Source organism: Dipodomys spectabilis, unplaced genomic scaffold (assembly GCF_019054845.1).
Source record: "Dipodomys spectabilis isolate Male_0828 unplaced genomic scaffold, ASM1905484v1 ptg000032l, whole genome shotgun sequence".
Taxonomy (NCBI): domain Eukaryota; kingdom Metazoa; phylum Chordata; class Mammalia; order Rodentia; family Heteromyidae; genus Dipodomys; species Dipodomys spectabilis.
This window is the reverse complement of record NW_024870709.1, coordinates 33,588,671-33,613,767: the sequence shown is the minus strand read 5'-3', so window position 1 is coordinate 33,613,767 and position 25,097 is coordinate 33,588,671. Positions and strand designations below refer to the sequence as shown.

At 41.1% G+C, this 25,097-nt stretch overlaps 1 protein-coding gene across 2 annotated transcripts in view; it reads left to right on the top strand.

Moving 5' to 3' along the window:
• The first annotated feature begins 4,467 nt into the window (after positions 1-4,467).
• The window catches only part of Usf3 (upstream transcription factor family member 3), a 35,844-nt gene continuing 15,214 nt past the window's right edge, over positions 4,468-25,097 (top strand). Inside the window, exons 1-4 of one of the 2 annotated variants that reach the window (XM_042676772.1) lie at positions 4,468-4,699; positions 18,269-18,384; positions 21,202-21,266; positions 23,027-23,055. In XM_042676772.1, the coding sequence (XP_042532706.1) occupies positions 21,220-21,266; positions 23,027-23,055 (76 nt within the window). In that variant the 5' untranslated portion in view covers positions 4,468-4,699; positions 18,269-18,384; positions 21,202-21,219. Of the gene's footprint in view, positions 4,700-6,440; positions 6,476-18,268; positions 18,385-21,201; positions 21,267-23,026; positions 23,056-25,097 lie in introns of those variants that run through there. The other variant, XM_042676773.1, reaches the window with a different exon arrangement.

The following is a 25,097-nucleotide window of genomic DNA, read 5'->3' as shown; positions in this document are numbered from 1 at the left end:
AAGCAACAATTAACTTACAATCCACCATGGCTAGACATGATGGCAGATGCTTGTGTAGCACTAGGGCACTGAAGTGGGAGGAATGCAGGAACCCATGAGTTCAAGGCTAGCTTCAGCAACACAGTAAGACTTAATAAATGTACACCTCGAAGAAAATACAGAAGACTGACACCACAGGGCATCCTCCATTAAAAATTAAGAAGTTACACTTTAGTGACTATTTGAACACTTAATGAATCCACATGTGATAATGTATGCTTGCAATCCTAGCACTCAGGAGGCTGAAGCAGGGGTATAGGGAGTTCAAGACCAGCCTGAGCTACAGCAAGATCCTGTTTCAAGATTTAAAAACAAAAAACCTACAAAACCTAGGAGGATTTGTATAGCTTATAATCAGAATAGAAAACTTGAAGCTGGAAGCCAGTGGCTTCCTCCTGTAATACTAATTTCACAGGAGACTGAGATCTGAGTGTCATGGTTCAAAGCCAGCCCAGGCAGAAAAAGGTTTCCATGAAACTGGGCTCCAAATAACCACTCAAAACCGGGAAGTGGTGCTGTGGCTTGAAGTGGTAGAACAAAAGAGCTCAGGGACAGAGTCCAGCCCAGGCCCTGAGTTCAAGCCCCATAACTGCAATCAAAAAAAAAAAAAAAAACGAATTCAGTAATAGCTTAATTACACTAGGCAAAAAGTTGAGTAACACCTCACTAAAAGTGTTTAAATGGGTAATACATGACGTGGTGTGGTGTAAGTGAAAGCTGTCTAGCAAATAAAGGTCCTGAATTCAATCCCTCAGAACTTCCAAAAATAATAAAAATAAAAGATTAAAGATGGCCGGGAAGGTGGCTCAGTGGTAGAGCGCTTGCCTTGCATGCCTGAGGCCCTGGGTTCGATTCCTCAGCACCACATAAGCAAAAAGAAAAGCTGGAAGTGGCACTGTGGCTCAAGTGGTAGAGTGCTAGCCTTGAGCTGAAATGCTGAGGGACAGCTCCCAGGCCCAGAGTTCAGGCCCCATAACCGGACCCAAAAAAAAAAAAAAAAGATTAAAGAGAACTTCACTTCCAAAAGAAGCTACTTAATACCTACATAACCATGGTAGATCTTATCAAATAAGTACATGAAATGACATACAGCATAATTAGTCTGCACAAAAATGTCAATTAAAATGGCTTCAGTAGCTCACACTTATTCTTGCTATTTGGAAAGCTGAGAACCATAGGGGCTATGGTTTCAGCCCAGGCAGAAAGATTCATGAGACTTCAGCCAATAGTTGGGCTGAAGGTACTATGTACCTTTCCAAGTGACCTGGTATGATCCAGGTTCCATGCCAGCCTATGGAAAAAGTCACCAAGACTCCATGTGATACACACTTGTGATCTCCCAACTTCCACCAGAAGCCTAAAAATAGGTGGACTGTGGCTCATGTATAGTATGTCTGAACAGGAAATAATGTCCTATCCTAAGAATAACCCGCAAAAACGTTTGGAAGCATGGTTCAGTATGTCAGCCTAGCAAGCACAAGGCCCTGAGTTCAAACCCTAGTACTGCCAAACGAAATAATTTCAATTAAAATCACAATATAGCTGGGTGCCAGTGGCTCATGCTTATAATCCTAACTACTCAAGAGGATAACAACACCTCTGGATCGTAATTTAAAGTCAGCCCAAGCAGGAAAGTCCATGAGACTTATCTCTAAGTAACCATCAAAAAAGCATGCAGTGGAACTGTGGCTCAAGTGGTAGAACACTAGCCTTGAGCAAAAAAGCTCAGAGGCAGCACCCAGGCCCTGAGTTCCAGCTCCATGACTGGCAACACACAATGAAATGCAATACCTATGTACCTTTTAGACTATAATTTATAAAGAACCACCATATCAAGGTTGAAAAGAAAATGGAGCAAATGAAACTTGCAAATACTTGTGAGGGAATATAGAAGGATACAACTGCAAAAGCATCGTTCCCCTCCCCCCCAAATACATATCCAACCATATAAGTCAGCCATTGTAATGGATATTCAAAGTGTAACCCAAAGAAAATAAAAGCAAATATATGTACTAAGATTATCCATGAATATGTGTAACATCTTCATTGGTTATAGTTATCCAACAAATGAATATATATATATATATATGAAGTAGCCATACAATGGAATACTACTCAGCAACTAAAGCTAATAATTTATTGATCCAAACAACGATTTAGGAAGTTCAAATAGATGAGTATGCATTGAATAATTGCATCTGTATAACACTAGAAAACAAAAACTAATGCATTGTGATAGAAAGTAGATTAGTGGCTACCTGGGGAACAGGACAAGCACAGGAAAAAGGAATGAATTAGGAGTCGGGAGGAAATTTGGGGGTGAAAGATGTATATGTTCATTTTCTTATTGTAGAAATGGTCTCATAAGGGTATGCATATGTCCAGAACATTTTCCAAATGTAGATGTTGTGGGTTAATCTACTTCCAGTTGGGAAATGAAAATTAAATTTCTAAACTTTTATTCTGATCTTTATTAAAATAGATCTTTCACTTATAAGTGACAGAATTTATTAATGTGTATATATGCATATATATATACATATAAATGTATATAGAGGGGATCCCTGGGCTAGAACTCAGGCCGTGAGCGTTTTTTGCTCAAGGCTAGCATTCTATGACTTGTATAACTTCTGGGGTTTTTTTGGTTTTGGTGGTTAATTGGAGGTAAGAGTGTCACTGGACTTTCCTACTATAGTTGGCTTCTAATGCAGAGTAGCTACGATTACAGGTGTGAGTTACGACCTGGGTCCTAGCTAATGTATATTTTTAACTGGTTAACAGCACTCTTTAAAAATGTTTTCTTTTTGGTTGGTCATGGGGCCTGAACTATGGGCCTGGGCTCTGTCCCTCAGCTCTTCAGGACAAGGCTAGCACTCTACCACTTGAGCCACAGCGCCACTTGTGGCTTTTTCTGCATATGGCGTGCTGAGGAATTGAACCCAGGGCCTCATGCATGCAAGGCAAGCACTCTACCACTGACCCACCTTCCCAGCTCTAAAATCTGTTTTCTAAGTCATCAAAACTTTGGTGTGAGTTTAGACGTGTGCCTTGTAGTTGAAGAAATGTATATCCTAAAATTGAGATTAACCAAAATGCCTTATGTTTTTACCGCAATGGGAAGTGTTACTTACAGTTGGACATACAGATATTGCACTTGCCTTTTATTTGTTATATTCTTTCATGATCGTGTTATTGTGATTACTGTTAAGGTTCTGAGTTATACTGTCTTATCTGAAGCTTGGATCGGGGAGTGTTAAGATCATTCAAAGGCTAATTAAAACTTCATTGGCTTAGATGCAAAGAATTAAAGCAAAATTTCCGACCGTATTAGTGACAGTTTTAAAGTAACATTCGAGACCTGCTTCTCAAAATGCACAAACAAGATGGGTTACTGTTTGCTTTTATTTATTTATTTTTTCCCCAGTGCAAGGTCTATTTTCTCGATATAACCCATGTATTTACGAAAATTGGGTTGTTTAGGGCTTGGAAATTTATCACCACTGCTAAGCAGAGCATACCTGTTTAAGGACGGGATGGTTTATGAAACAGACCCAAACTAGGAAAAACAGAAGCCGTGACCAAGGCTCGAGGGAAGGCTCCAACCCACCTTGGAAGACAGTTCTCCATTCCGTAACTCCAACTTCGTAACCTCTGCACTCTCCCTTCACTCAGCTAGGAGCTCTACAGGCCATTTCTGGACGCAGCCAGCGTCTGAGTACAGGCATGCATGCATCATGCTTTGTGGCTTGGCTGCGATCACAGCCTACGAATTGGAGCGGCACCAGGTCAGCAACCAGTGAAATAGACCTGGCTGAGGACAGGCTCCAAACCCTGATGCCCACCCGCCTGCTTCCCGGCCTTCTGGACTAGCAAGAGCTCTTTATCTCCCCAAGTCTCCCGTGCGCTTTCTCTTAACTTCCTCCACTTCCAAACTCCCAATGAAAGATACGAAGAGGCAGGAGAGTGAGCAGGATACAAAGAAGTTTCCCCGAACACCTCCTTTCCCCGGTTCTGTAGGCGTCCCCTTTAACGAGCCAGGCCCACCTCTTTCCCGTTCACCTACTGGCTTTCCTTCCTGCCCGTCACTCTACCTTTAAGAATATTTCCTGTTTCTTCAACCCAGCTTGCACACCTCCGGCCCCCCCGGCCCTCCTCATTGGGCCGCCCGAGGCCCGTTCCCTCCTAGGTTTTTTTCCTCTCCGCCTGCTCCCGCCCTCTGTAGCCTAGCCCAACTGCATTCTGGCTTCGGATTGGCTGCCACCGCAGCCTCCCTAGCACCGGATTGGTGATCTGAGTGGTAGGGGCGGGAGGAGGCGCACCCAGGGTAGGCTGTCGGCGTGCCGAGGGGCGGCCGCGGGAGGGGTTGGGGAGGGGCGGGGGGAGGGGGGCTGGGAAAGTTGAGGCCGCGCTGCCGCCGGGTCTCCGGCCTTGAGGGCTTGGACTCGCAGGGGCGGCGGTGGCCGCTAGAAGAGGCGGCGGGGGCGGGGGGAGAGGAGGGCCTGGGCCCGCGCTCCCCCAGCCCCGAAGGCGCCGGCGGCGGCTGGGGATCGAGAGGTTCACTGGGGTGGTCAGACACCCCTGCTTTTCCCGCCTGGGATCATGACCCAGGCGGGGGCCGCCACCACGGCCACCACGGCGGCCGAGACCGCGCAGCCGGCGGGTGAGTGCGGTGGGAGCGGGGGAGGGGGCGCTGACAGCCGGGGCGGGGGCCGGGGCGGCGGGGGCGGCTCCGGGGGGCGGCCCCGGGCTCGGCTCCACCCACCCCCTTCGTGCTCGGGGCGGCGAGGGCTCAGCCCGGCGTGCCTCCTTCCTGGGACCCCATTCTAGTTGGCCCGGTGTGGGCGCCGGCGGCGCACGCACCCCTCACCTCCCCGACCTCCCCGCGGCCCCGGTGTGCCAGGCCCGTGGTGAGGAGCGGGGCGTGGGGGGCGGGTGACGCGCGCGGGACGGGGGAGGCCCCGGGAGGTCCTGGGCACATAAAGGGCCGGGCAGCCAGCCCCACGCCGCGCGGCCTTGGCCACCCCGCGCACCCTGCCCGGCGCCCCGACTCGCCTGCGGACCCGCTCTTTCCAAGTCCGGCGGCTCTGCTCCAACTCTCCCTCCCCGCGGCCGAGGCTGGCGGGCTCTGTTTAGACGCCGGGGTGTCGTTTGGCGTTCTGAAGGGGGAGTGGAGCAAGCTCCCGGCCAACTCGTGGAGTCTGCGTCCACGCTTGCTGAGGAAGCCCGAGCGTTCGCCCGCTCTGGTGCAGGGTGCACGGTCCCTCACCCCGCGTCACCCCCTTCTCGTTGGAACCGGCTCCCTGGCTTTTCTTCATTTACCTTTGACTTTACATGTGTGCTCTGAATCTGGGAAGGAGCCTGCAAACCTAATGGCAAATCCTAAGTAAAACAAGTCGGATAACATTCTTACCTTTATGGAGATTGGGGGACCTCACAGCACATACAAAAGAAAGTTGGGGTCAACAATGCAGGTAAAGAAGATAGCTGTTTGCTTATAAACAATGCACAGGTTTTATGTTAGTATTTATTTCTTTCCATTTGTGTGTGTGTGCCAGTACTAGTCCTTGAACCCAGGGCCTGGGTTCCCTTAGCTTTTTTGCTCAAAACTGGCGCTCTACTGGATCATGCCTATAATCCTACTTACTCAGGAGGCTGAGATCTGAGAATTATGGTTCAGAGGCAGCCTAGGCAGAGAAGTCTGTGAGGCTCTTATCTCCAGTTAACCACCAATTGGTTAATCTCTAATTACAAGTACTAACTATACCACTTGTGTCTCTAGTGGTAGAGTGCTAGTCTTGAGCCAAAAAGCACAGGGGACGGTGACCAGGCTCTCATTTCAAGCCTCGGAACACACACACACACAGAGCACTAACATTTACACACCCCACAGACAGCACTGCATTGCAGGGATAGCCAGACAGTTTAGATTTGGCATAGTTATTTTCTAGGTTGTCTGTGGAACGTCACAGAAGTAAAATTACAAAGTTGTAGACCGAGTCGTGAGTGAGCTAGTCATGTATGAGAAGTTGAGGGTTATTTACTTATTTTCAGAGTTAGCCTATCAGCAAAGTAAAACAAACATTAAGAAGACTGAGAATGTTTAACTCAGGCTAAAAGGTAAGCTTCTATAGGTAATCAGCTCGGAATTGTTGCTTATAAACAAGGACTTAAATCAAGCTTAGATCATAACCAGATCTCATGTTTTACTGTCTGTTGTCTAGCCCAGTGGATATTAAAGTGACCATTAGGATCACCTTGTATGTGTCTATATTTTAATGCCCAGACCATTTCCCCCTGAGATTAATATGGAAAGGAGAGTGACCAACCACATACCTTTTAATGTTTTCTGTTCAGCAGCCAGGACTAAAAACTACCATAATTCTAGACCAGAGTCCACATTGCTAGGATTGTCCCACGCTGTCACATGCTGCTTCAAGTCAGGCCTTCACTTGTATCCAGCCCCTCCCCCCTCTTCCCAGGGTGAGCCTTTGGGCCCCTCCCCATCCCATAGATGCACTGTAGATCCCTGCTTTTGTTAACATTAGCGTCTCTCAGAATATGCACTCTTCTTGCAATTCCTCTCAACACCAACAAGTTTTAATTATCCTTTTTATTAAGGTTTCTTCAAACTTTTACACTATGTATTATTTAATTTTCTTTCTTTTTTCTTTCTTCTTTTTTGTCAGTTGTGGGGGCTTGAACTCTAGGTTTGGGCACTGTCCAGGCGAATACTCAACTTTTTTGCTGAAGGCTAACATTCCACCAGTAGAGCCACAGCTCCATTTCTCTGGCTTTTTGGTGGTTAGTTGGAGATAAAAGTCTCCACAGACTTTTCTTGCCTGGCTGATTTCGAACCTCAGTTCTCAGATCTCAGACTCCTGAGTAGCTAAGATTACAGATGTGTGTCACCAGTGCCTGGCTACATATTCTTTAGAAGATTCCCTTCATGTTATAACACGCAGCAGTTTATTTATTTATTTTTAGTGTTCTGTATGTTTTATTATGCCCAACTGTAATGACAAGGTGTATTATTTTCTGGCTTTGATGGTTATTTTTTCTGTAATGGTTTGTTTTAAGTTGAATGGCTTGGTTTAGGACCCTCTACACTAATTGTAACTATCTGTCCTGATGTCTTTTAGTAGCTTCTCATACCTCAGCTATCACTGAATTCATGTATTGATGTCAATTTTTTTTATATCTTTGCCTAATTTCTTCTGCTATGTTACTTGTTTCCTGTGGCTTGTTTATTTTGGAGGGAGGCACAGTTCTTTGAAATCATCCCTCATACTTGTGAGGTAGGTGCTCTGTTGCTGGGCCCTGCTTCTAGCCCAACAGCTTACATTTATTTCTGTGTTAGCACTTACCACTTGTGGATATGTTTATCTTCCTTCCATACCAGACTGCCAGCCCCCAAGGCCTCTATGTTAGAGGGTATGATTTCAATTATATTCCTCAGGATCATTGCAACATGGCAGAGCTAAAAGTTTATCACCAAAGAAATTGTATTCTCTTGATCTTTGTACTCTGAGGACCGAACATTGAACTTGTCATTAATAGCCATTTTATAAATGTGTTATATGAATAATTGACTGCTGTACTAAATACTATACAAAGATAACTAAACATCTCTAACATAGGTAAATTTGCTACTTAGTACTATGCCTTGTACTTCTATTATGGACTTTTTTTTGGTTGGTCATAAGGCTTGAACTCAGGGCCTGGGCACTGTCCCTGAGGTTTTTTCCTTAAGGCTAGTACCCTACCACTTTGAGCCATTGGTGCACTTCTAGTTTTCTGGTTGGTAATTGGAGATAAGAGTCTCTTGGACCTTCCTGCCCCAGCTAGCTTCAAATTATGATCCTTAGATCTCAGCCTCCTCATAGCTAGGATTACAAGTGTAAGCCACTGGTGCCTGGCTTTTTATGGACTTTAGAGGATTAGTAGCATTTAAGTGAGTTGTATTTGTGACCAACCCCTTAAATATGTTCTCTTCTATCTGATATACACAGGCATATACACCGTGAGTCCTTTCCTCTGAGCTTATTGTCCATAAAATATTGTGAATCTCTTGTTAAGAGAACACTGCTAATTGTCCAATTGGGTAATTTTTCTTTTTCTTATTAAATTTTCCATATGGGTACAATTGAACTACTTCAGAAGGCCAGATCTTTTAATTAGATCAGTAGTACATGATATGTTACTCTTATTAATGTGCTAATACTGTGTTTTTAATTCAGTTCATCAAGTATTTATTGAGTACTTAACATATGTACAACCATTAGGTGCTAAAGAGAATACAGAAATAGTAAGTGGTGAACTCAGCTCATAAGAACTTTTAGGGAAGACTGGAGAGCACTCATCAGATAGTTAAGAGATTTAATGCAGTATTCACTAGATTCTAAACTAAATAAAAGTGCCTAAAATCTGTGATATGATGATTAATAATGAAAAATTAGGAATACCCTTTCTGGTATTCTTTTGGAAGGTATTTTATTTTATTATTATTTTTGGGATCCGGTTGTGGGGCCTGAACTCTGGGCATGGGTACTGTCCCTCAGCTCTTCAGCTCAAGGCTAGCTCTCTACCACTTGAGCCACAGAGCCACTTCTGGCTTTTTTCTTTTTGCTTATGTGGTGCTGAGGGATCGAACCCATGGCCTCATGCATGCAAGGCAAGGGCTCTACCACTGAACCACCTTCCCAGCCCCTGGAAGGTATTTTATTATACTAATTGAATACTAATTGTCAAGAGCACAAGTATGAAAGATGTGATTTCTACTACTTGGAAACTATATAGTCTGTGGGAAAGCTATTAAGTTCATGAAGTATATCTCATATTAAAACATGATGTTTAGAATTATGAAGAATATCTAGGCTAACTTTAAGGATTTGCCATTAATAGATAGTTACATGCATTATGTGAGTGATTAAAAAGTTTCAAAGAATATAATAGGAGTTCCCAGTTGGAAGGTTGATGTGAGTGTCCCATCTAAAATAGCAACAGAGATGTGGAAGTGAGAGAGAGAGCAAGTCGATTGGGAAAAATAGAAAGTGAGGGTGGATGTGAAAGAGAATCAGTTTTCAAGTCATACAGATGTGGCTTACAAACTTTTATTCCTCAACAGTGTTAATAAGCCTTTGTCTCTGTAGGCTAGCAGTAGTCTCTTGGTAACATTCCTGTTAGTCTTGATACAAAGAGTTGCTCTAGGATTCTCCCACTTACTCTATATGTTCCTGGCAATCTCTCCTGTTCTCTCTCTTTTTCCTTTCTTTCTCCTTCTCTGTCTCTTTCTCTCTCACTCCCTTTCCCTTTCTTTAGTACTGGGGTTTGAACTTAGGGCCTTTACTAGGCAGGTGCTTTACCACACTGAGCCGGATCTATCATCCCCCCTTTTGGGCAGGGACACTGTTTTTTGTTTGTTTTGGTTTTTTGTTGGTCATGGGGCTTGAATTCTAGGCCTGGGTGCTGTCCCTGAGCTCTTTAGCTCAAGGGCTTTACCACTTGAGCCACAGTGCCACTTCCGATTTTCTGGTGGTTAATTGGAAATAAGAGTCTCATGGACTATTTTGTCTGGGCTGGCTTTGAACTGCAATCTTCAGATCTCAGCCTCCTGTGTAGTTAGGATCACAGGCATGAGGCACCAGTGCCCAGCATGACACTAGTTATTTTTTAAATAGGGTCTCAATTCCTTCCCAGACCTTGTGCCTGAACCATTATCTACCTGTTTTAGGCTCCTTTTCCTAGCTAGGATGACAGGCCCATATAATCATGCCCAATATCCTCCCAATCTCAGCTTCCTACGTGGCGTAGGTGATAGGTACTCACCACTATGCCCAGCAATTGAGAAATAGTCTCAATTTTTTATTTTTATTTATTTTGTGCCTGTGCTGGCCTCAAACTGTAACCCTCCCATTCTCAGCCTTCCAGGTAGGTAGGATAACAGACCTGAGACACTGGCACCCAGTATAATTTCTTGTCCATTGCCTGGTTTAGACAGCATTACTTCCTAATTCTTGAAATCATAATTGGGTCTGCTGGGAAAAAAATGATCATATTAGCTATTATTTTCTGAAACAGTAGAAGCCACAGAGAACGGGCAGTGAAAAAAATTCATGGCGATCTTGAGAATTCAGACTTCGGCCTGTAAACTGCTTGTAGATTACAATTCTCTTTAGTTACAAGCAACAGAAATTGCCAGGCATGGTGGTGCATTCCTGCAATCCCATCAGTGTAGAGGTGGAGAGAGGAGAAAGTAAATCACTAACTACTTGAGACAAGTCTGAGTTGACTTAGCAAAACCCTATCTTAAAACAAACCAAAAACCAGGAGGACATAGAATCAGAGGGAAACAGGAAAACATACAACAGAGGGGCCTGTCAGCTGCACTGGTTAGATGAAAATAAACTAAGCAACTCAAAGGCAGTGATGGGAGGGAGGGAATGAGAGGGAAATAGGAAACAGCTTACACTAAGCAAAAGGAAAGATATGTATATATCACCCGATATGTTGTTGTATTGTCAAAGCTTATAGAATTCACAAACTTTATCGATCATGATAATGACAATTTGCCTTGTGAGTTAAAATGTGTTTGTAACTTTAAGTATCACTATTCCACAATACTATGAAATATGTGAAATTTATGTAATCACCTAATCTCAATAAAAATTTTAAAAAAAAAACCAAAACCAAAAATGGACTCTAGCTACCTTAAACAGACAATGGTGTTTATGGACAGATACTGGATAAGTTCACAGAAATGAAAAAAGGTAGAGCAATGAAGCCTCAGGAAGATCTGGAAGTGTTAGGCTAACTCAGCCCCAGCCAGCCTTCCTTCTTATGCAAGTCTTACTAGTTAACCCTTTGTGTACCTTAGAGGTGGACCCATGTTTGAAGCCCCATTGGAGCTCAGGAATAGGGCAGAGAAGCACTCCAAAGGAAAATCAAGATACTGTTGCCAGACAGCCCAAGCTCCAGTATTTCCTACAAATTCATTGGATTTGTCAGTGTGTAGTCTTATGGTGAGTGTGGTGAGCGTGCTGTGAGCTTTTTTTTTTTTTTTTTGAAAGTCAAATAATAGATGGTTGAAGAGTAAATGGAATTGAAGAAGAGGGTATAGGTTAAGCGTAAACTCATGCAAGAAACATCGTCATTGAAGGAACAAACACCTAGAGAGAATTTGGGTCAGGAAAAAGTTGCATTAGCCCTTTAAGTGCAAAAATGGATAATTATATATTTTAATGAAAAATGGCTAATAGAAACTGAACACTGGGTGGCTCACCCCTATAATTCTAGCTACTGAGAAGTTGGAGATCTGAATATCATGGTCCAAAGCCTGCGGGGGCAGGAAAGTCCGTGGAACTCTTATCTCCAATTAACCACCAAAAAGCCAGAAGTGGAGCTGTGGCTTAAGTGGTAGAGTGTTAGCCTTGACCAAAAAACTTCAGGGACTTTGCTAGGCCCCGAAAGCCCCATGACTAGTGTGCACACATAGACACACACACACACACACACACACACACAAGCATGCACACACGCACAAAGATGGAAAATTAAATAATACAGTGAGAGAAAGAGATTATATGTAACAAGCTTACTAAATAGTGTGAGTGGTGAGTCCAGAGTATACAAAGAGGGCTTAGTGTTGAGAAATACTAGGAAATGTTTGATAGAGAACAGACACGGACTGGACTTTAAGGTTTGATAGGAGTTGAAAAGCAGAACAAAGTGGAAATGTTATTCCAGTGGGACAGTAGCGTGAACCAGCTGATGAGCACGGGAAAGAATCTGAATTGGAGAGGAGGGAAGAGTGGATGGCATGACAGCTAGTTAACTTGATCTCTGTGTTGTGCTAGGTAGAAGTGGGCAGGGCAGATTGGCCAGTGAAGAAGACAGAATCATGAAAGCCAGGATTGAGATCCTTTATGACAATAGTTAGCGTAGTTATTTCTGAACTTTTTTTCTCTATGACTTTGAACCACAGATCCACTTCTGGTTTTCTGGTGGTTAATTGGAGATAAGAGTCTCACAGATGTTCTTGTCCAGGTTGGCTTAGAACCTTGATTATCAGGTTTCAGCATCCTAAGTTAGGATTATAGGCATGAGCCACATGCCATGGGGCATTTCTTCCAGGGTTTTCCACATATAAAAAATTAAAGATACTGAAATCTTAGAGTATACTTACATATAATCTATGCTCATCCTTCTGTATACTTTAAATTGTCTCTAAATTACTTATAATACTTTAAATATATTAAGTATTGCAGTCACATTGTGAGGGCAGGTTACATTCTAAGAACTATATCATTAGGTGATTTTGTCATTATGTGAATGCCCAATAATATGCTTACACAAACCTATAGAATATAGCTGGCAACACATCCAAGCTATATGCTATAGTTTGTTCTCTTATAAGCTGCAAACTAGTACACGGTATTACTGACATGAATATTGTAGGGAATTGTAACTCGGTGGCAATTGTATTCTTGAACATATCTAAATAGAAAAGATAAAGAAGAAAAATGTTAGACAATAGATTTCAATTACAATCTCAGGGCCACAGTCATATTTGTGGATTGTCATTAACCAAAAAACAATGTTAAACAGTATGTGGCACTGTCATAATATTATACATATATACATGTGCACACACACATATGTATCTATGTTTTGTGTAGCAAAGGCTGTCCTCAAACCTGGCAGCCTTCCTGCCTCAGTGCCCAACTAGGATTATAGGTGTTCACTGCCACACTTAGCTAATACTTCATTGTTTGGAGATTAACAACAAAGAAAGTATCTAGACATGTTCAATACAGTTTTTTCCAAATATTGAAATCCAAGGCTAGTGCAAGTTATGGAGATATGTACAGAGGGCTATCCCATAGATTCTAGAGACTAAGAGGAGGATGTTGGAGTTTTATTAATTGGAAGAGAAGATTGATGAGACAGTAGGACATAGAATTCATTGAAGAACAGGAAAAAGATTGAGAGCAAAAAAGATGATGATGAGGCAACTTGTAACAGGGCCTAAACTAAGGCAGTAGTAGTGAACAGAAAGAAATGAACATTGTGAAGGATATTGGTAAGATTTAGTCAAAAGCCTTACAGATTATTTTTGGGTTTCTAGCCAGGTTATGGTTTGCTGTTGCTGATAAATGGGAGGACTTTGAAGTTAAGTCTCTTAAAAGATGAGGGAATTTTAACATGTTCTACACCAACCTGTTTATTTTGAAATGACATACTCTGAAGAGAGCTTTGCCTAGCCAAAGATGTGGAGCAAGATCAAAGCTGAAAGTATCTTTATAAAAAGGTAATGGCTTAGGGGAGGAACACAAAGGCACAATGCCTCTGTGCCTTTGATTATACAAATTAATATTTATCAAAATGAATATACATATATAATGGCTTCTACACAGAAAAAAGGGAAATTTTTAACAGAAAATAAACAGCAAAAGGGAGAGAGTATTGAAATTAGAAATTCAAATGAGAAAGAAAAGAGAAGGTTTTGTTTTTTGTTTTTTGGGTTTTTTGGTTGGTCTTGGGGCCTGAACTCTGGGTCTGGGCCCTGTCCCTCAGGTCTTCAGCTCAAGGCTAGCGCTCTACCACTTGAGCCACAGGGCCACTTCTGGCTTTTTCCTACTTATGTGGTGCTGAGGAATCGAACCCAGGCCTCATGCTTGCAAGGCAAGCACTCTACCACTGAGCTACCTTCCCAACCCAAGAGAAGGTTTTATATTAGAGAAAGAGGATGCAAACATGGAAAAAGAAGATAATTTAGGATTAGAGCATTTGAGGATTAGAGCATTTGAGGAAAGGGAGAAGGAAGCAACCTTAAATACTTCTGGAAATAGATTGGCAACAGAGAAAAGATACTTGATTTGGTCAAAACAGTGTCTGGCCTCCAAGAAAAAATTTTTGGTTGCCTAGGTTTAAAAAGGATTGGGATTAGAAGAAATTTCACAGGGAGAACAAAATAGGAATGAGAGGCAGAAAATTTTTGTTTAATGTGAGGGAAATCTTTACAGTTTGGAAGCTAAAGATAGACAATTAAGGAAAGTCCATGAGACTTGGAACTCCAGTAAACTGCTACCACACGCGCACACACACACACACACACAGACACTTACACACAAGGCAGATACAGAGTTATCCTTGAACTAAAGAAGCTCAGGGTGGCTCAGTAGTAGAGTGCTTGCCTTGCATGCATGAGGCCCTGGGTTTGATTCTTTGGTACCTCATAAACAGAAAAACACCGGAAGGGGCACTGTGGCTCAAGTGGTAGAGCACTAGCCTTGAGCTGTACAGCTCAGAGACAGCATCCATGCCCAGATTTCAAGCCCCATGACCAACAACAAAAAAAAAAAACACAAAGAAGTACCTCAGGGATAGTGCTCAGGCCCTGAGTTCAAGATCCATGGCCAGCACCAAAAAAAAAAAGTTCTACACACTAACCTTCAGTCAACAAATTTTGGGTATCCACTGTGTGTCTGATATTGTTCTAGATACTTAGAATACTATATGTCAGTAAACGAGACACACTCAAATGCCTGCCCTCAAGGGAACTACATCCACTGAAACCTGCAAATGAATCTCTGGAGATTCTTAAGAATTATTCAGGTGTTAGAATTATTGCCGTGCTAATAAGTGATGAGAGTCAGATTCATTGCTGAGTGTGACTTTATAGTGAACCTCCTTCATTCAGATGACACTCATAGGCAGTCAGTAACAAAACATTACTGGAAAGTACATGAGATCAAGGAGGAAGACTTTGAATTAGCTAATGCCAGTATCCATTATGCCACAAAGGAAACTTATTAATGATTATAATGATAAATACTGTGTATAGAGTTACCTGTATTAGTTACTAAGGACCTTTGTTTATTAACAAACAACTGTACATACATTGTGTTGGGCTTTTCTAAAGGAACTTGAACATATTGATCCTTAAAACAATACCAATTGATCCTTAAAAGAACCCTGCAAGTGGTGTGTGTGTCATTTTTGAATCACATCACAGGGAAAAGTAACAGGAAGTACTGGAAGCCAGGTTTCTCACTATCAGTAAGCAATACTGCAAATCAGTAAAGGAAAAACACCATTCTGAGCCCTCAGTATTTGTTTAGAACAGAAGATAAAGGTATAATCTCATGATTATTTTAATGTAGATAGATGCACAAATGAGAATAGGTAATTATGTCAATATGGGTTAGTATATTTGCTAGGTCTGTAGAGAGGGACTAGAAACAGTTAGGTCATTAGCAATGAGTACACGTAGCATTCAGAAATCCCTGGCAAAGGTAGATGGGCAGTTGGTATGTGGCAGAAAATGTTAAAAATTTTGTAGTGGAAGGGAAATGAACCATAGTTTTTCATAGGAGAGAAACGTATTAAAATTTTAATATGCAGGTTCTGTAGGCACAGATTTAACCACTCGTTGAAAATAATTAGGAAGGTTAGGTGAAGCAAGCTCTACTTCTGGCCTCTTGGTAGTTAATTGGAGATAAGAGTCACACAGATTTTCTTGCTTGGGCTGGCTTCAAACCTCAATCCTCAGATCTCAGCCTCCTGAGTAGCTAGGATTACAGGCATGAGCCACCAATGCATAGCCCTGTCTCTAAATTCAGGTTTAGGACTTCAGTATATGAATAGGTGTGGAAGGTGGGGAGATTGTATAATCGGGCTCTCTCACAGATAGATAAAATACATGGTATCATCATATTGTATGATGGAAATACTAGATTGAAACTGTAGTTTCAAGGGACATAAAAAGGACTTAAGAACTAGGAGCCAATAGCTCCTGGGAGCTATTCAGGAGGCTGAGGTATGAGGATTTTGGTTCTAAGCCAGCCCTGGCAGGAAAGTCTATGAGACTCTCATCTTTAATTAACCACCAAAAATCTGGAAGTGCAGCTATGGCTCAAGTTCCAATGGTAGAGGGATAGCCTTGAGCACAAAAACTCAGGGACAGTACCCAGGCCCTGAGGTCATCCCCCCAGGTCTGGCACAAAGAGAGAGAAAGAGAGAGACAGACAGATCGAGACAGGAATATAGCTTAGCGGTAAAGTACTTGCCTTGTAGCTTTAAGGCCTTGAGTTCCATTGTCAGCACAGCAAAACAAACAGGCAACATTTTTTTTAAAGGTGGAATATGGTTTGTTTCAGATAATTCAGTATAATACTATGACATTTAATCAATCTCCTTTTGATAAGATTTTAGGATATTTTCTTGTGTTCTACTACTTCAAACAGTATTGCAATAATTATCCTTGAATAAATGTCTTTTTGTACTTATAGGAATGTACTTGAAGGGTACATTACTATTTGTTGCTATATCAAAGAGTTGTGTTTTTGTGGACCAGTTATGGAGTGGTCAAGAAGGTGTCAGTCGGGGCTCTTTTGCCACAGGCCTTGTTGGCGAGTAAGGCTGCCTTGGCAGAAAGGACTAGAGTATTAGATGACAGGAGATGTTAGGGGCACGGAAGGTGTAAGACATGGTGTGGGAATTAGCCACATCAGAGGAACTGTATGTACTGCTATATTCTCAGTGGAGAATAAAAATTACTAGAACTGGAAGTGAGAGCATTTTATATTATTTGAATTGTATGTGTCATGTCCTTTCAGTGTGATAGTAAATATGTACATAGGTAATTGCTTGGGCATATTGGAATGTATCTGGAATTCATAACACCACATGGTTAAAATAGTGGTGGGGTATTTGTACTACAACCATTTTGTTTTAAATTTTTGTTTCTTTTTTGTAACTTTTTTTGTAAAATTTTCTTCAAAAGGAAAGAGTTATTTGTGTCATTTTATTTTATTGTTTATTTAATTAATTTGTTTATTTTTTTGGTTCCAGTACTGGGGCTTGAACTCAGAGCCTAGGCACTTTCCATTAGCTTTTTTGTTCAAGACTGGCACGCTACCTTTTGAGTCGTGGCTCCAACCTCTGGATTTTTGTTGGTTAGTTAGAAGTAAAGGTCTTTTGGATTTGTCTTTCCTGGTTTGTTTTGAATCTTGATCCTTAGATCCTCCTGAGTAACTAGAATTACAGGTGCAAACCACTGGTGCTTGGTTGCAATTGAATTTTTAAAAAAGCCTTAAAACCTGAAGTTTTCTTTAGGTTTACTTATGAAGCAATTCTTTGTTAGAAGTATTTAAAAGAATGGTCTAAAAAAAAAAATGCCACAATGTTTACAGAGGTTATCCCTGAAGAGTAGGACTACAGCAGCACAAGTTTCTATTTATATTTTCTGGACTCTGGGAAAATACTTTTTTCTTTCTTTCTTTCTTTCTTTCTTTCTTTCTTTCTTTTCTTTGTTGGCTGTGGGGCTTGAACTCAGGACCTGGGCGCTGTCCCTGAGCTTTTCTGCTCAAGGCTAGTACTCTACCACTTTGAGACACAGCTCCATTTCTAGTTTTCTGGCAGTTAATTAGAGATAAGAGTCTCTTGACTTTTCTGCACGGGCTGGCTTTGAACCATGATCCTCAGATTTCAACCTCCTGAGTAGCTAGGATTACAGTTGTGAGCCACCAGCATTCCACTGGAAAATTCTTTTGCACACACACACACACATCACAATGAAATCCCTTTGTACAATTAATGTATGCTAATACCAACCAACAAACAAACTTCTGGGCCCTCTCAAGCCTTATTTGTCAAGTCTGAGATGAATGCCCTAAAAACATATACCATGCACAGGTTTGAGGCTTCCTAATGTCACTGTCTTCATGGCATGTTTGTGAGTAAGTTCTTAGGCTTTACAAGAGGGAAGAAGATAGGAAGTTGAGGGAAGGTAATTTTTAGAATCGAGGACAGATCTTATCATAAGGCATATATATGGAGGACTTTAGGTAACCCATGGGTCAAGAAGAGAATCTCTTCCTGAGGGTCCTCCACTGTCAGTAGGACCTCTATTTTTATTATCTAGATGGAGCCTGGGAAGCCCATTGGAAAAGGACTTTGGAGAGCAGCTGCACTCATTTGCTTTCAGGTATTGGGGAAAATTCAGGATCATCCTGCAACCCAGCAAAAATCCATCTGCGTGCCATGGGTTGCCAGCCCTTGACCCATATGCTGCTTATGGACACCTAGTGACTATAAGCACTCATTGACCTTTCCTTCCTTCCCTCCCTCCCTCTCTTTCTTTCTATTCCTTCCTTCCTTCCCTCCTTCCTTCCTTCCTTTTTTCTTTCTTTTTCTTTCTCTCTCTCTTTCTTTCTCTTTTTTTTTGTAGTAAGAAGAAAACATAACCTATAGACCATCTTCTAGCAGAAGATGATAGATTTGAATCAGAAACAGGAGGTGTTGGAAGCCAGGAATCAAAAGTGAAGAAACTCTACAAGCCCTTGGGTGAGAAATGTGACAGATTGTTTATGTATCACTTATTTGTCCCACATTATCATTTAGTGATTATCTAATTTGTGTATGTTGCTTCTAACCCATAGGTACCCATCAGTCCTTTCTTTACAAGTTATAAGAAGATGGTGGAATAGGAATAAGCTGATGGAAGTCAGTTTTGACCACCCATGTCTTTGTAGGCTGCTTCAGTCAGTACTTTCTGTCATCTCTTTGCTTTTTGGGGGCTTCCCAGGACCCTCCCTGCTCCGTTCTAGAGCTGGAAACTGAGATAACTGCTTACTACTTATACCTAATTGCCAGGCCTTCCAGTATTATGCTTTCCCTACATTCTTTCCTGCCTTTCACACATCAATACAGTGATATAGATGGACACATGAGGTCCTGAGAAGTTAGGTAACTCACCAGAAGCTGACAGATTTTATTTTATTTATTTATTTATTTATTTATTTATTTATTTTTTGGGTCCGGTCGTGGGTCCTGAACTCTGGGCCTGAGCGCTGTCCCTCAGCTCTTCAGCTCAAGGCTAGCGCTCTACCACTTGAGCCACAGCGCCACTTCCGGCTTTTTTCTTTTTGCTTATGTGGTGCTGAGGAATCGAACCCAGGGCTTCAGGCATGCAAGGCAAGCGCTCTACCACTGAGCCACCTTCCCAGCCCAGCTGACAGATTTTAAATTCCAGCTTTCTTTTCTGACTTCAGGCTCTATACTTGCTACCTTCCTACCTTCTTACCTCTCTCAGAGAAAAAAGGGGAGACCCTGCTTGTGCCTGCCCCAGTGTGGTAGAGCAGCCACCCCAGCCTGGCAGGCGTACTCCCGAAGGTTGTCAGTGTCTGGAATTTAAAAGCAATAAAAGTTTTCATTATGAATTTTTTAATTAGAGAAGAAAGAAATCATAATATTGCTGACCTTTCATAACTACAATGAACACATCAATGCTTTTGCCTTGGGATATTTATGCTCTCATTTTCCAATATTAATAGAATTTTCATGCTCACTTTTTAATGACTCAAATGATAACATGAGACTTTTAGCAGTAAATGAGTGAATGAATGAATTCTTGCTTGTGTATGGAATATTATATTTGTGCAATGGTCACTTGTTCCTCTGTTCTGTGTTTTTATTGAGGAACATCATTGTTTTACAAGTTTAGATTTTGTATAATACTTCAGTGTAATAAACAGAGTATATGATGTCAAGTCAAATATGTTCTACTTGTCTTGCCGAGTTTCGCTGAAAATCATTTCTCTTTTGAACTTGTCTTGATTTCCAAGCCCATGTTGACCTTTTTCTAGTCTGTTCAAGTGCTTCTGACTATGCCTCAAATTTGACATCCATCTGTTTTACATTCACTAGTCAAAATGAATTTTGTCCTTTTTCTGCCTGTTTGTCCCATCTGTTCATCCATCTACCTACCTACCTACCCATCTTCCTACCTATTTCTTGTGTGCTTTCAGTTCAGGACCTCCAACTTGCTTGCCTGCCTGCTCCCTCTCCCCCTCCTTTCTTACTGAACTCTTTCTCTCCTTTCTTTCTTTGAGATTTCATTACACAAATCACTCTGCCCTGGGACTTGCTACGTAATCCAAGCTGATCCTGGATGCTTCAAGCCTTTGCTTCAAATACATGTTTATGTCCATGTCTTTTCTTTCATTCTCTCTTTCTCTCTCTCCCTCTCTCTCTCTCTTCCTTCTCTTCTTCCTTCCTCTCTTTCTCTCTTTTCCTCCCTCTCGCCTCCCTCCCTCTCTCCCTCTCTCTTTCCTTCCTTTTTTAATGATAAAGGCTGACACTTTTTTGTTTATTTATTTATTTATTTATTTTTGGGTCCAGTCATGGGGCTTGAACTCTGGGCCTGGGCGCTGTCCCTCAGTTCTTCAGCTCAAGGCTAGCGCTCTACCACTTGAGCCACAGCGCCACTTCCGGCTTTTTTCTTTTTTGCTTATGTGGTACTGAGGAATCGAACCCAGGGCCTCAGGCATGCAAGGCAAGCACTCTACCACTGAGCCACCTTCCCAGCCCCTCTTTCTTTCTTTCTGTCTGTCTTTCTTTCTTTCTCTCTGTCCTTTCTTTCCTTTCTTTCTCTTGCTTTTCTTTTTATTCCTCTCTTTTTTTACTTTCTCTATTTCTCTTTCCCTGCCTGCCTGCCTCCTTCCCTCCTTGTCTCTCCTCTCTATTAGTTTTCTTCTCTCTCATCCCTCCCTTCTCCCCTTTTCTCTTTTCTTCTCTCCCTGTCCTTTGTTTTCTTGGCTTTCCTAGTCTTCCATTCTCTTACTTAGGATTCCTTGTATCCTAGGAGATGGTAGGCCTACACCACTGCTCTGGCTATTGGTTGAGACAGATTCGCAGAACTTTTTTTTTTGTCCAGGCTCAAACCACAGTCCCCAGTGTCTATTTCCCAGGTAGATTGGATGGTAGGCATGAGCCACTGTGCTGAGATACCCTGCAACATGTGATCTACTGTTTTTTTAATGTCATTTTAAAAAGCATTTTGGTATTCAAATGGAACTGCTATTTATCAAGTTCTCTAAGACTCAAGAATAACTGAGCTTTTTTTTTTTCCTAATCCTGGGGCTTGAATATGTGCCTAAGCTTCTTTTTGCTCAAGGCTAGCACTCTACCACTTGAGTCACAGCACCACTTACAGATTTTTTTTATTAATTTATTGGAGATAACAGACTCAGACTTTCCTGCCTGGGCTAGCTTTGAATTGTGATCCTCAGATCTCAGCCTCCTGAGTAGCTAGGATTACAGACCTGAGCCACCGGTGCCCAGGAATAATGAGCTTTATCATATCTTTCCATCACTCTGTAGGTTCCTATCACTATCACCATGCCAGAGATGACAGAGCATGAGACACCAACAAGAAAGCAGCACAGGTGTGTATACACAGCCCAAAAGACAGTATAGTTTGGGTGGGTAAGAAGCAGAATTTTTTCTTGTTTTTCTTAGTAGATAGACCGTAGTGAATTTGTATTTGTATACCTAGAAAATGGTTAATATCCAAACATATGTGTGGCTGAATGTAAATAAATTTACTGAAAATGGTATATAGTTAAATTTTACCTGTCCTTAATATACCAGAAGCATAAATAATAAGAATAATCATCAGTAGTTAAAATAGTTTACTAAAACTGTGCTAAATGCTTAGTTTCTGGTTGTATTCTTATTAGCATACAATGCTTGTTCTTATAAGTGAAGCATTTAAGCATTTAGGCTATGGTCAATTTGAATAAGTACTTTGCAGTTTTATTAATGCCATTATGCCTCTCTGTACTGTATTATATTTATTATATATATATAATATATATATATATATATATATATTGTATAACCCCCTCTTCTGAATTTCTAGTATTTTGGGCAATCTCTGCTTAGAATTGATAACCAGTGTTGTTTTTTTGTCTTGCCAGGGGGTTTGGACTTAGGATCTGGGCGCTGTCCCAGAATTTTTGTGTTCAAGACTAGCACTCTACCACTTTGAGTCCCAGCTCCACTTCTGGTTTTCTGGTGGTTAATTGGAGATGGGAGTCTCACAGATTTTCCTTCCCAAGCTGGTTTTGAACTGTGACCCTCAGATCTCAGTTTCCTGAGTAGCTGGGATTATAGGTGAGAGCCATTGACACCATGCTTGGCTAGTGCTTTTACTATTATAAAAATCACTACTTCTTACCTGTAGTTCTTAGAGAATGCTAATGTATTAGACAATTATGCAAAAATAAGTGTTTTTGATGGATGAGATTTTAAGAAAATGTAAGAATTTGAATAAGCTAAGAATACAAATGCAGGAGGTGGCTCAAATGTCAGTTGTTAGGGCATAAGTGTGCTGTTGCCACCATGTATCTCCCCCTTCCCTGAAATGACTAAATTACTGTCTACTGTTGCTTATCTGCCCCGCATTCCTTCCTGCCTGGGTGTTAGGACAAATGTTAGAAGTCACCTTTCTGGCTCATCACTTTGAGAATTTATATTCTCCAGTAGTTATGGACTTTCAGTAACTGGTTCTGTTTTCAACCCTTGATTTCCAGGTATCAAAGAATTGAGAATTTCTGTTACTTCTAGAAAAAAAAATGGTTTTCTCAATTTATGTAAAGATATATGCTATTAGATTTTTCTACTATGATATGTATTAAGAAAAAAATTCTTGCCAGGCACCAGTGGCTCATGCCTATAATCCCAGCTACTAAGAAGGCCAAGATCTGAGGAACGAGTTTCAAAGCCAGCCAGGCAGGAAAGTTCTATGAGACTCTTATTTCCAATTAACCACCAGAAAACCAGAAATGGTGCTATAGCTTAAAGTGGTAAAGTGCTAACCTTGAGTTCAAAAGCTCAAGGATAGTGCCCAGGCCCTTGAGTTCAAGCCCCACAACCAACAACAACAACAAAATTCTGGGTACTGAAGGTGTGACTTAGAGGTAGAGCACTGGCCTTGAGCAGAAAACACAAGTGAAACCATGATATTTTGAGTTCAAGTTCCAGTGCTGGCACCAAAAACAAAACAAAATAAAAAGACTTAAGATGGTTCTTCTGATGCAAAAACATCAGAAGATGTTTTTTTGGTGCTTAAAATATAAACTGATAAAATCCTTTTCCATTATCTTTATGTTATTTTTTTGTCTATTTTTATTGTTTGTTTCAGGAAGAAGAACCGGGAGACACATAATGCAGGTAGACAAATTAATTTTTCCTTGTTACCATTTTTGGCTTTCAAAATGATACTATACTAAAGTTGATTATAAGATCCTGCCTGCCTGCCTCCCTCCTTCCCTCTCTTCCTCCCTTCCCCCCTTCTCTCTCTCTTTCTCTCTCTCTCTCTCTTTCCTTCTTTCTTCTTTTTTTTTTTTGCTAGTCCTAGGGCTTGAGCTCAGGGCCTGGGCACTGTCCCTGAGCTTCTTTTGCTAAAGACACACTCTACTATTTGAGCCACAGCACCACCTCTGGCTTTTTCTATTTATGGGTTACTGAGGAATCAAACTCTGGGCTTCATACATGCTAGGCAAGCATTCTATCACTAAGCCATATTCCCAGCCCCTCCTTTCGTTTTTCTTTCTTTCCTTTCCTTTCCCTCCCTCCCTCCCCCTCTCTTTCTCTCTCTCTCTTTCTTTCTTCCTTTCTTTCCTTTTCTTTTCCTTTTTCTTTTCTTTTCTTCCTTCCTTTCTCCTGGTGCTTGAACTCAGGGCCTGGGTACTGTCCCTGAGCCTCTTTGTGTTCAAGGCTAGTGCTCTACCACTTGATCCACAGAGTCACTTCCAGCTTTTTCTAAGTAGTTTATTGGAGATAAATCTCATGGACTTTTCTGCCTGGGCTGCCTTCAAACTGCAATGCTCAGATCTCAGTCTCCTGAATAACTAGGTTTACTGGTGTGACCACCAGTGCCTGGCAATTATAAGTTTTATGTCATAAGCATAGAGTAATTATTTGTTATAGTTTTGTTTGTTTTTAATGGACAAATATTCTCGAGTGTCTTGGAGATGACTTTGTATACTTTGATTTGTACTTTATTTGGGTAAGAGATTAGTGTACTCTTGGAGCTAGTATTTGAAGGGATTTCAGCAACTGAAGAAATCCTGATGCAGTTCTTCTCAGAAAAATGAAAGTCATATACCTGTGTAAATTCCAGAGGGAATCTAGAAAAATAAGGAGAGATGAGCTATGGACTTACTTGGATGTAACCAATCTTAAGCAGTACAGTTTTTTTATTAGAAAAAGAAATGTAGGAAATAAATGCTGATTTTTGTCTTTAAAATCGAAACTACAGGCCAAATCCAGATAAGCATGCATATATATATAGTGAACTATGTGTACTTTTTATCAGGAACTACATTGAGACTAAAACAAAGTTAGCAGTTATGGTATCTTCCTTTAAGGAAAGAACCTTGGGAACATTTTATTTATAGAAAAATGAAAGATGACTTGAACACTGATGGGACACTTCTGTTTCCTTGAATGAAGAGTTTATTGCCTTTCAACTATCATTTATAACTATTGTTAAGGAGTTGTAATGTGATGTGGGGGAGTGTTAGTTTTTTTGGTACAAGGTCTCAATGCATAGCAGCCTAGCCTTAGACTCATGATCCTCTTGCCTTAGACTCCTAAGTACTGGGTTGTATGCCACCACACCTAACTTGGTTTTGTTTGTTGTTTAACTCTACACATTAAAAATGCAATTCTGCTTAGATAAAAACAAATAGTGTTATAAATTTCAGAGGAAAAGTAAATTATATTTTGTTGCCTTTGGCTTTTGGATGTTTGAATTAAGTTTAATTATTTATTCATATGAGCTAAATCTTTTTATTAGAATCAACTTTCTCTGGTACCATAAATATGTCCTTACCATAACTTACTAAGAAAGAATAATTGGTAAAGATATCCTTAATGCTAGATCATAAAGAAAAAAAAGCCTCCCTTTTATGTAAGTTCTGCCAGCTTCCCATCTGAGCATTATCTTAGAATCCCTAGAGTCCTTTAAAAAAAAAAAAAAAAGGTTTAGAAAGCTTCCTAACAGAAAATAGCCAAGAGTACTTGCAACTGAAAAGTTGTCAGTTGCACATTTCTTAGTAAGAAAGGTTTGCATGGCCAAAGTGAATATCCCAGAAACCATAAAGAAAATGATACCAGTGCCTTTTCTTCCCTATTTTAAGATATAACAGTTGCTTATGTTCCAGAAAAGCTCTGTAGACATCCTGTTTATGGTTCTTTAATAAGTATAG